The following is a 12,692-nucleotide window of genomic DNA, read 5'->3' on the forward strand; positions in this document are numbered from 1 at the left end:
AAGTGTAAAATCGGGATGTTTTTGGAGTTACCGCCCTTTATTTTAGAGTCTCACAAAATTAATTTTTAAAATGTTTCTACATACTTTTTTCATGTATTCGAAAGATAATTCACTATATTATGCAACTGAGAGTTTAAAAATGTTATTTTCATGTATACCGCATAAAAATAGCAGGAAAATCCCTACCCATCATGCTTTTCCCCAGAGAAAAACCCCCTGGATTTTATACGAAACTGTGTTTAGCTACCTACGCTATTTTTTAAACCAAGGACGCGGAATCAAAATTTCCGGAAAAAATCAATTTTTAGACCCCAATATCTCTGTAATGCATCGTCCGATTTTCAAAAGGATTTCAGTGTTAGATTCAGCTTAATAAGCTCTACAAAACAAATATTCATTTTTGATTTGATCAGAAAATTCATTTTTTCGAAAAATTTGTTTCACTTCCGGTTTCGACCGGAAGTGACAGATTTTCACTTCGAGCCTTATTACAGAGGTAAATCGACCAAGTCAGAACCTTTGAAAATTTCAAGCCTCTATCTTAAAGCGTTTTTGAGAAACGCCGCGGACAAAATGACTTTTTGAAAATATTAAAAATGACGTAACGTAAAAACGGAAGTGACGTTGCTATACAAACTTTAACATCTTTGAGGCATTATAAATGCACATTATCTCTGAAAGTTTCATAAAAATCGGTTAGAAACTTTTTGAGTTATGAAGGCGAAAAGGAGTCAGAAAAAAAAAGAAAAAGTATAATAATAACTAGAGCAAAGCTCGTTGCAAAGCAACGAGTGGGTCTTCCGTAACTACCGGAAGTAAAGCTGGAAGCTCCTGTAAGAAGCAGAGCTCTTAAACCAATAACAAGAGTAATTAAAATAAAAAGATGAAAAAAATCGAATTATTCCTGGTACGATTTAACAAAATCCGAATGATTTTAAGAACGAATTAACAAAAGCCTTTTTTAATTTTAAGAACGACTTAACAAAAAAAATCCGAATGTGTTTAAGTACGACTTAACAATTATTTTTGGTACAAGTTAACTTTACTATGAACATTATGCTATTTTTAAAACCAAGGACGCGGAATCAAAATTTCCGGAAAAATCAATTTTTAAACCCCGATATCTCTGTAATGCATCGTCCGATTTTAAAACGGCTTTCAGTGTTAGATTCAGCTTAATAAGCTCTACACAACACATATTCGTTTTTGATTTGATCAGAAAATTCATTTTTTCGAAAAATTTGTTTTACTTCCGGTTTCGACCGGAAGTGACAGATTTTCATTTCGAGCCTTATTACAGAGGTAAATCGACCAGATCATAACCATTGAAAATTTCAAGTCTCTATCTTAAAGCGTTTTTGAGAAACGCCGCGGACAAAATGACTATTTGAAAATTTTAAAAATGACGTCACGTTAAAACGGAAGTGACGTTTTCAACAAAACTTCATTAACTTTGAGGTATTATAATTGCACATAATCTCTGAAAGTTTCATAAAAATCGGTTATAAACTTTTTGAGTTATAAAGCCGAAAAGGAGTCAGAAAAAAAATTAAAAAGAACTAGAGCAAAGCTCGTTGCAAAGCAACGAGTGGGTCTTCCGTTAATGTCAGAAGTAAAGCTGGAAGTTCCTGTAAGAAGCAGAGCTCTTAAACCAATAAGTAAGAGTAATAAAAAGAAAAAGATGAAAAAAATCGAATAATTCCTGGTACGACTTAACCAAATCCGAATGATTTTAAGTACGAATTAACAAAAACCTTTTTGATTTTAAGAACGACTTAACAAAAACAATCCGAATGTGTTTAAGTACGACTTAACAATTATTTTTGGTACGAGTTAACTTTACGATAAACTTTATGCTATTTTTTAAACCAAGGACGCGGAATCAAAATTTCCGGAAAAATCAATTTTTAAACCCCGATATCTCTGTAATGCATCGTCCGATTTTAAAACGGCTTTCAGTGTTAGATTCAGCTTAATAAGCTCTACAAAACACATATTCATTTTTGATTTGATCAGAAAATTCATTTTTTCGAAAAATTTGTTTCACTTCCGGTTTCAACCGGAAGCGACAGATTTTCATTTCGAGCCTTATTACAGAGGTAAATCGACCAAATCATAACCATTGAAAATTTGAAGCCTCTATCTTAAAGCATTTTTGAGAAAAGTCCGGGACAAAATGACTTTTTGAAATTTTTAAAAATGACGTCACGTCAAAACGGAGGTGACGTTCTCTTAAAAACTTTTACATTTTTGAGGGACGCCAACTTGCAAAAATCTCTGAAAATTTCATCAAAATCGGTTTAAAACCTTTTGAGTTATGAAGCAAAAAAGGAGTCAGAAGAAAAGAAAAAGAATAATAATAATAATAATAAAAAGAAACAATACAATAACAAGAGGGTCTTCCGTTGAAAACGGAAGACCCTAATAATAATAATAATAGAAAGAAACCGAAGAATAACAAGAGGGTCTTCCGTTGGAAACGGAAGACCCTAAAAAGAAACCGAAGAATAACAAGAGGGTCTTCCGTTGAAAACGGAAGACCCTAAATATTTAAATTATCAGTATATAAACAATATACTAAATTGCTGTGCTTTTAAAATCACGACATTTCGATGTCATTTTGACCTTAAGAAACCATGTCCACCAAGCGAACATAGAACCATTTTAACAAGAGCTTGGACTTTGGGTAGTTGAGTCAAACGGCAATGTGACGTAGGCCTGTCTATTTCATTGTAGGCCACTCAGTCATGGCTCTTTGAAATCAACACGATTTGTCTGACTTTTGAGCGAAGACTACGCAATCGGTGCGTCATCTTAACTTGTTTTGTCGCAATAAATAGATCGTTACATCCTACTGAAAGTCCAAGGTCTTGTTAAAATGGTTCTTATGCAAGGGACCGAGTTTCTTGTCATTACAGCCTTTTTTTCTAAAAAAAAAAAAAAAAGTTATTCTCGATTTGTTAAGGCATATTTTATCATATTTACATCTGCAACGTATCATTTCCCCTATTTCTTACGGAAACTTATAGATAATTCATAGCTCTATAGAAACGGCCAGACTGGAATCTACACGCCCCGTTCATCGATTGGTCGAAATCTACAACGGCTGAAACTGACAAGAAATGAACAGGACTGAAATCGACACACCCTGTTTATCGATTGGTCCTAACCTACAGCGACCATGGAAAATCACGGACTGCACGAAATAATTATGATGATGTCAAACTCAAAGTCTCACAGGAGACGATTTGGCTGTTTCTTTTAGCTAACGTACTTATGTACATTAACAGTAATTTAGTGAATTTTACTAACTGTTCATAATTAATTTATTAATTAGTTAAAAGAAAGATGTTAAAATAATTAATAAAATGCTTTCTTTGATGATTCATGCGGGTCATGAAGGTAGCGATCATTGCAAAAATTACGGGTTATATATTTTTTCTGCAATGTCGCTACCTTCATATCCCGAATAAATCCCAAAAGCATTTAATTGTTTCAATATTTACATCTTCCGAGTCTTATTCCCTTTAATTCTTACGAAAACTTTAGTTAATTCATAGCTCTATGAAAACTAACAGGACTGATATCGATAAGCCCCGTTTATCGATTGGTCAAAACTGACAACGACTGAAACTGACAGGACTAAAATTTATACGCCCCCTTTATCGAAACCTACAGCGACCTAAGATAAAATTACGGACGGACTGCACGAAGTAATCGTGATGATGTCAGACTCAAACTCCAATGGGAAACGATTTTTGGCTGTTTCTTACATCCAACGTACTGATGTACACTAGCAGTAATTAGGTTAATTTAACTTACTTTTTACAATCAATTTATTAAACCTATCAAAAGAAAGATGTGAATATAAACTATAAGATGCTTTCGTATTGATTCATGCGGGTTTTGAAGGTAGCGATCATTAAAAAATATTTGCATAACCCGCTTATACTCTGTCCCGAGTTTTTGCTTCCACCACTTTTCGCTTGATATTTCGATAATCATAAATACCTTTAAGTTTCAACTACGTTCATCCACTAGTATGAAAAATGTCCAGATTATCTGTTTGTTTTGTTTTCGTTCCTGTGAACTTTTATGAGTGAAAAATGATAAATTGTCAATGAAGATATCTTGGATATTTTCCATTTCATCAATTTCAAGTGTACTTCTTTCACAGGTACGTGTATTTTTTTTTTATTAAAAATCATCAAAATGTGATGGAAGCAATAACATGGGACAGACTATAGGTATTTTTCTGTAATGTAGCCACCATCATATCCAGCATGAATCACCAAAGAAAGTAATTTATTGTTTGAATATATAAAACATACAGTGGGTTTGAACACAAGTTCTAACACCTTACTAGTATATATTCTCGCGGTTTTGTTTTTCTTAATTGTCTATTTTATTTCTGGTTTCCCTTTCAATCATAATTGCAAGATGAAACCATTGAAACCAGAGCTTCTATTCGAGGACATAAATTTGTTGAAATCACTAAAATAATTACGGAGGTAAAAACATAAAGCAATAAAATTAAAATCGAATGCGTAAAAGTATGTTTCTATGTTAATTATTCATAATCAAGTACTAATAGTAAGCGATTTATATGACGTATAGGCAGCTACATGTCAATTCATACAGGCAATAGAGTCATAAGTTAGAGAGAGCTGAGAAGGCAAAGTCAATCTACGTACAAGTAGATATGAATACAAAATTATATTCAGAAACGGTATGGGTGAAATATGAAATACCGTTTGCCAGGAAATCAACCAAAGTTTGGCCCAATAACTTACCTTTAAAATTCATTTTCTTCCTCCTTTCGCTATGAAATCTTGCTCACAAACGACAAATGGTTCATGTATGGATAAACTCTGTATAGAGCATGTCGTTATATATATATACCTGTATCGGATTGTGTGAGGTGATTGAAGAAAATCGCCTAAATTACAAATAATTTACATGTTGTTCGGTTTTGTGGAATTATTTCTTTTGATTATGGGTTGTTTGCATGAAAAGTCATTGAAATTTTCAGGTGCGTTACATCATTACGCCATCTTATGTTTTTTCTTGTTTGCGTATAGACTACATAATTATATTTTACGTAATTATCAAGATGAAAACTATTCGAGTTAGATTTGTTTGTTCTTGGACTCAGCACGGGCGGAAGGAAAATTTTTTCCTTCCCATCTCTCTCTCTCTCTCTCTCTCTCTCTCTCTCTCTCTCTCTCTCTCAGTTAAATTCTCAGTAAAATGGAATTAAGGAGGCGTTATAGAGGTCAACAAACCACTGTAACACATTAGAACATCAGATTTGTATTAAAAAAAATTTTGAGAGAGAGAGAGAGAGAGAGAGAGAGAGAGAGAGAATGATTTCATATATCATCACACAAAGCTCTTTGTCTAAAGGAGATTAACATGGTATAAAATGGTTATGACTAACCAGCTCTATTAATCTGGTAAACATTCGGCAGAAAGAATTTAAAAAAAAAACTAAACTAAATTTAGGGAACCAAATCCCTAAACTATGGAAAGCCGTATGGTACCCCCACATTTTTATTATATTTTACTATATAATATGGTCACAATTAAAATGTCCTACCAAAAATAATAATCACGTCCATTTCCTTACATGTTTATTTCACGCCATGTGATCTTTATAAATACCAAATAAATATGATACATTTGAATGTTAACTTTATCCACATGAAGTGAGTATAACATCTTCGCTAGCCAAGGGTTTTCGGTCCACTTTGCTCCCCATAAACATGTTTATGGGGAGCAAAGTGGACCGAAAAACATGTTTATGGGGAGCAAAGTGGACCGAAAACCCTTGGCTAGCGAAGATGTGAGTATAAAAGTTTGGTTATATTGGAGCGGGATCGAGTTTTAGCACAATAGCTTAATGCTTTTATGTTTATATATTGTACTCATTTAGACAATGCTTGCTTTATTATTATTTTCTCCCTTATTTTTTTTTTTTTTTGAGAACTTGATTGTATTGATACATCTAGGGAAAAAAAAATAATCACGATCTACCCAGTTTTAATCAGTGTGTCAGTGTATTCCTGTACGTGTTATAAAAGAGTGACCGCCGTAGGGGGGGGGGGGGGGGGGGGATAGAGGGGAGACCTTCAGTATAGCTCGGTCCGTCTTGGTCCCTATGAAATCATTATTGAATGTTTTAAATCATTATATTAAACTTAATACAGACACAAAGGCAGCAAAGATTTGTAATTGGAATCCTCATGCGCAGGCTTTTTTAATTTATTTATTGGGGTAGCATACTCGTAATTGGGCTATTGTACTTTCTACATGTAACTAGCTGGAATTTTAGCCACAAGTGCTTGAGGACAGGATCGACCCCTCCCCCCTTCAACCACCATCCCCAAGTATATAGACCCCTGGGACTTTATTATTATTTTTTTATTAAATTATCCTTTTATGACATATTTGGCTACTGTACTTTCTAACTAACTGGAATTTAAGCTAGCATTCTCCAACAACTTACTCTTGAGTTGTTTGTGTGAAAAAAGTGAAACACTGTTGAACGTCATCGATTTTAAACATCATCGAGAAATTGCGGATAAAAGACATCAGGAAGCGATAAATCCCAAAATTCAGAAGCCATATTACTGAATCTTTGTGTGTATTTGCGTGTGTGCGTGTGTGATGTTTTAATATTTTTGTTGTTAAGCAACCCGAAGCAACCAGAAGGGCTTTATGATAGATATGACCACGCTCCGACCGAAATAATCACCTAATAATATTCAAAGAATGATTCCTTATTACTTATATTCATATTAATTCCAACCTGTTCACTTTAAAACAACATCATTTTAAAACCACTATTTTTTGTGTAGCACGTGCTATGTATTACTACGCGGCGCAGCCAATACCGTTTTTCGGTCATGTTATAAGACACGCCCATGTTTTGTCACTCGTGTTTTATGAAGTTATATTGGGTTTTAGGGTTCAAAATGGATTCGTAATGTTATCACAGAGACAAAGACAGTTGAACATGTAAAATTAATATTTTATTCAAAGAGCGTTGACTTGGTCCCAACTTAAACGTACTTTGAACAAGGGTCCAAAAGGCCTTAACGGACACCCAAGTACACAGTCCATATATATGCATTTAATTAAGCTTCATATGGCAATGACCACCTTCTATCCCTACCTGAAACCTTGCAACAAGGACTTTGAAAGCTGTAGTTTTGATGAAATACTTTAAGACGATTAGAGTGCATGACCGGATATTGAGAAGGAGCAAAATGATAGGAAGTAATTTCCCCATAATATATTCACTGTCGATTGTTTTTACATGTATATGCTTTCATTAATAAATTAACGGTGGCAAGTATACATGTTTTACTTGTCACCCCTAATCCCCTGGGGCCTGACAGAAATTCTTTTCCAAGGGCATTAAAAAAATGGTAGAGTACCTTATTTTCTCACCTTACCGCGGGGAACAAATTTTTCCCTTTGGGCGCACGGACGAAAACAAATTGCGAAAGGTCATCCGAGTGACTCAAATGACCTAATAAAACATTTCAAAGTGCTTAAAATATCTTAAAGTAAATTGTCATGAATTTCCCCCAAAATCATTTCATTGTTTATTTAATCACACCTTGCTTTAATTTTCATTAATCCTGTTTCTTAATTCTTAAACAAGGTTACACCTGGTGAAATATCCGTATAAAATTTGTGATATCCTATTAATGTTGTCATATCTCCATATTGACATAACTAGGATACTTCAGTTTATATCATTCATTTCTATATATTTACATGTTCAACTGTCTTTGTCTGTGATAACATTACGAATCCATTTTGAACCCTAAAACCCAATAACATCATAAAACATGAGTGACACAAAATGGGCGTGTCTTATAGCATAACCGGGAAACGGCATTGGTACAGATTGGGAATAATATAAATATAAGTAACAAGGAATCATTCTTTGAATATTATGAGGTGATAATTTCGGTCGGAGCGTGGTCAAATCATTCCAGCCCTTCGGTCTTTATTGGATTTGACCACGCCCAGACCGAAATTATCAGCTCATAATACTCAAAGAATGATTCCTTCTTCCTTATATAGTCCTTATTATATTTCAGAAAATACCGGTATGTAAAAGGAGTACTTTTTTGGAGGGGAAGTGGGGGGGGGGGACTAAATTGCAAATAGACATGTACAGCGCAATTGCAATTTTGACCATTTTTTGTGAACATTTATTGGTAACAATTGATTTTTTTAATAATACTTGATACTTATTACTGGACAGACTGTATAATTATACATATAGATGTTTTTTATCTGTTGCTGACAGGGATATCAATTTACTTGTCCGTTGTTGTCATGAAAGAAATCACAATGAATTTTTTATGCAATACTGCTTTCTATATCATATACTAAGGTTTTATAATTTAACCATTTTGTAGGGATCATATTAGGCATGCAATTTCAAGGAAACCTACAATTGTCATTTCTTACTTTAATAGTTGAATCTTCGATTTCATGGATTCAATCAACAACAGAATCCACCGAAAATAGAGTTCAAGGATTAAAATGAAGAAAAAAGAATGTGGTATAAGACGCTGTGCTTCATTTGTATCTTTACAAGAACAGACATACATGTTCATGTATAAGAATCAAGTTTTATTTGGTATTTATAAATGTCACTCCACCTTTTATTGACCAATGCATAACATATGAAGGATTTACACCTGTATGAAATACATGTAGATACACTCTTAGCATCATAACAATAACACACATGTATAGGGATGTTACCATACATTTCCTAATTAGCACTATTTAAAATAAAGACTTAATTGTCTGTAAATTCAAAATAAACAGTATTACACACATATATTCCTCTACATTACATCAAATGCATGCTTCTTATTTCCTTACTCCTGAGAAAATGTCATACAGAAAAAAAAAATGTATCAATAAATATTACAGTTTTTAAATATCAAGCAGAAACGTCTAAAAGCACTTGACTGGCCTGTTCATACTTTACTGACATAAGTTGATTAACTTCCATATATCATAAAAAGGAAAAGAGATTCATATACATTTGAACACATTCAAAGAAAATCTAAAATGAAATATTAAAAAGACACGCTTAACCAAGTAAATTTTTGTATGTAGAACTTGACCAAAAAACAATTAATGCCATATTCATGCACTACTGGTTGATACACAAGTTGGCATTTGATACATTATAGAGGACCTTGTCTCACACTTGCCACCTGACTTTTTTTTTTACATCAATTAGTTCTGGCTCAAAATATGCTTTTATAATTGGTGTCAGACTATTCTCAAGAGTTGATACAGCAAAGTTATATGCAGATGCTGATAATTATGAAAACTGTAAAACATTTCAACTCGGAGCCATTTCTGATTTGTACTTTGATTAAATTACCTTTCCTTAATGTTTATGGTCACATATACGCATGGAGACAAAACTATCAGTCATATGAGTTTAAAAATAACATATCATATGTACTTTAATGTGCTGTAAAATAAGTACATCATACATAAACAGAAACCCAAGATGAAAAAAAATCAACACATGCACAACTGAAAATCCAAACATTTAAATCAAGCAGAAAAAATCTTATCATTGTAAAAATACAACAGGTGTGATTCTACCATATATTGTCAAAAACCTTCACTAAATCAAAGTTGCTGATCAGATCAATACACAATATACTTAAACTACACACACAAAAGAATATTAGTGTTGAGAACCACTCCACCAATTTCTGTCCATTAGGTACATGTATAAAAAAGAAGACCAATACTGCTGGTTAGAGCAGACATGGGGAGCTAATCCTTGATAAACTTGAGATAATCCTCTTCCTTCATCAGATGATCAAGCTCACTGGGCTCTCTAATGGTCATTTTATACAGCCACCCTGGAACGAAGATGTCATAATTTGCTTTTGTTAACCAAGTACATATATCATATTATTCAACTGATAGTAATAATGAATGTGAAAAAAAATCAATGAACAATACGGATCAAAAGACTGGTGACTTAATAATCATACAATAATGAGGAAGACTTTTTTGTTCCCCCAAAAAATCAAAGGATAACCTTCTTTGATTTTTGTTTGATGATTTATGGGTGGGTGGTGGTTGGTTATTGTAAATGAAACAACCTTAATTAATGGTTCATTGATGTCTGGTTCTCAAATTCTTATGAATGAAAATCAACATGAGTATTTTAATACTCCCATATCTTATGAAGTCCTTTAGGTATTATAAAGCATGAATATAATTGTTCAAAATATACATATGATGTGCAATCAAGGAGGGCAATGGACAAACTGAGAGACTCGGGTGACCTTAAAATTTCTAAAAAAAAAAAAAAAAAAAATCCCCAAAATATTTCAACTCCTGACCTTTTTCATAGCAGGAATCATTGACGAGTTTGGGCGCATCTTCCAGAGCAGTGTTGGCTTCTGTGACCACCCCTGATATAGGGCTATACACCTCACTGGCTGCTTTCACACTCTCTAACACTCCAGCTTCCTCTACAAAAATCAATTTACTAGAGTAAAGATTCAGATCAGTAGAAAATTAAAGTGCCAATTCTCTCTCTGTATGCATATACCTGATATAGATGTACTGACATTTGATTATACCAGGGATTTCATTCTCAAAAATCATAAAAAATGGCAAAACTCAGTGTACTTGTGTATTTGATTCTATGGGATTTCATTTACAAGAATAATAGAAGCAGCAAAACTAGATGCATGTTTTCAGATTTACAGGATTTCATTGTCAAGATTTACAGAAACGGCAAAACTTGTCAGTTACAGATGGGAAAAAAGGCATGTAATCATAAACATGTGTTTGTCTTGGATTTTTTTTTTTAGAAACTTACGACCAAGCTCCAGTTCTGTGTCTATTTCGGGCAGCTGTACATAAACCACTTCACCCAGCTGATCCTGTAAACATAATACAACAGGATGCATGTACAGTACATATAACTACATATTACAACCATAGAAAATGGTCAATCTCAATCCACTGTAAACCAACTTTTATTCACGTGCGAGAAATTTTTGCGAGGTTATCGAGAGCCCTGTCGTCGCGAATATTTCTCGCCGTGAACCAATCTTTTGTCTATAGTTTTTATAACAATACAGGTTTGGATAGGCTTGGTCGCAAACATTAGTCGTCGCGAACCAGTTTATTGGCAGTTGATCGCGAAATATAAAGTCGCCGCAGATAAAAATTGGTTTACAGTAAATGAACCTAAATCATCAAGGTGGCTCGGGTATCAAACAAAGTCATGAAAAGTTGCATGTAGTGTTATTGTTGTTTGTATGATTTATCGAAAATAAGATCGGACAGATATTATAATACACAATTTTAGATGAAAAACTTTATATAATAAACAGCTGAGCATTATTATGAGTTGTAAGAAATATAAAGTTATCAAACTACTTAAAGTTTTGTTTATTGAAGCTTGAATCTGATTGGCTTAAAATATTTATTAATAAGTTTATTCACTCTAAAATGACCTCCTATTGGATGTTGCTATAGATATTGTATAGGGTATCATAGAGGAGTAGTTTTACAAGTCTTATCTTTTATAAAATTTAGATTGAGAAAATGGTACACCAGTAGAAAACGCATTCTATTTCACACAGAATAATCATCTAACTTACACTTTTATCACTTAGGAATGTCTTCATGTAATTTGTAGGGAAAAAAAATACCTGTGCAAATTCTGAAATCCCAATTGTGCCAACTTCTCCATTAACTTCTACCCATTCATGCTTCTCTGTAAAGTACTTCACTGAAAAAATAAATACTGTGTCTAAAACATCTCACAATTAACGGAAAACACTAAAAAAAAAATAAATTACCCCCCCCCTCCCCCAAACAACCATTTTTAAAAAGTGTACACCAAAAAGTGTATTAAAAACATATGTTTCGAATTTTCGATGTTCATCTGACAGGAAAGGACTAGCCAAATTCTGGGGGTATGAGAATTGGGGGCATATACCCAGATTATTGTAAGAAGTTTGTCATGTACACAGTGCTACCTAGTCCGGTTCTGGCAAGTTCAGTCTGTATGGGCGTGTGGGTGTTTTTTCTATAGAAAGATACTGAACTCCAGTCAAAAAATCGATTTTATAGATGCATGGTGATGTCTGTAATTTTAATAATTCATTATTTCTTTTCACCTATGATAATATCAAACTTAGGTACATAGGCCAAGCTAGGGGCTTACCAGGGGTCTACATGTATGCAGAAATGTAACTTTTTGAAGTCATCGTTTCATTAATTATTTCAATCAATGCATTATGCAAATAAATCAATATCCTTGAAAAATTCGCATCAACTTCAGCTATGTGATATATTGGTCATAAATATCAGCACATATATTCACAGTTACTGTACTTGAACCGGAGGTCATTCACACTGTTGTTATAGTGGATAATAATCCTTCAAGTTCATTGTTCATTTTCAACTGCACAAATAAAATGACACCTACCACCCAGAAGGCGTTGTGAGATACTGATATTTCTACATTGAATGTTGGTAACTTTGGCAATAGTTTTGCATTTTTGCAGCTTATTCAACTGTCCAAATATACACCGTCCGATCACTGCTGTGGCCATTCTGAAAATAAAATACACATGCGCGATTCGGTCAGAGTTATG

General features: G+C 33.5%; 1 protein-coding gene across 2 annotated transcripts in view; it reads right to left on the bottom strand.

The window, feature by feature from the left end:
- The window catches only part of LOC128187300 (glycine cleavage system H protein-like), a 29,045-nt gene extending 16,362 nt beyond the window's left edge, over positions 1-12,683 (bottom strand). The window contains exons 1-5 of one of the 2 annotated variants that reach the window (XR_008244064.1): positions 12,524-12,683; positions 11,742-11,821; positions 10,901-10,964; positions 10,416-10,547; positions 9,558-9,926 (exon numbers count right to left, since the gene is read on the bottom strand). Coding sequence is in view for 1 of the 2 variants with exons in the window: in XM_052857637.1 (XP_052713597.1) it covers positions 9,838-9,926; positions 10,416-10,547; positions 10,901-10,964; positions 11,742-11,821; positions 12,524-12,650 (492 nt within the window). In the remaining variant the exon portion in view is untranslated. Of the gene's footprint in view, positions 1-8,637; positions 9,927-10,415; positions 10,548-10,900; positions 10,965-11,741; positions 11,822-12,523 lie in introns of those variants that run through there. The other variant, XM_052857637.1, reaches the window with a different exon arrangement.
- Between the last annotated feature and the right edge of the window lie 9 nt (positions 12,684-12,692).

This window comes from Crassostrea angulata, chromosome 6 (genome assembly GCF_025612915.1).
Source record: "Crassostrea angulata isolate pt1a10 chromosome 6, ASM2561291v2, whole genome shotgun sequence".
In the NCBI taxonomy this organism is placed as follows: domain Eukaryota; kingdom Metazoa; phylum Mollusca; class Bivalvia; order Ostreida; family Ostreidae; genus Magallana; species Magallana angulata.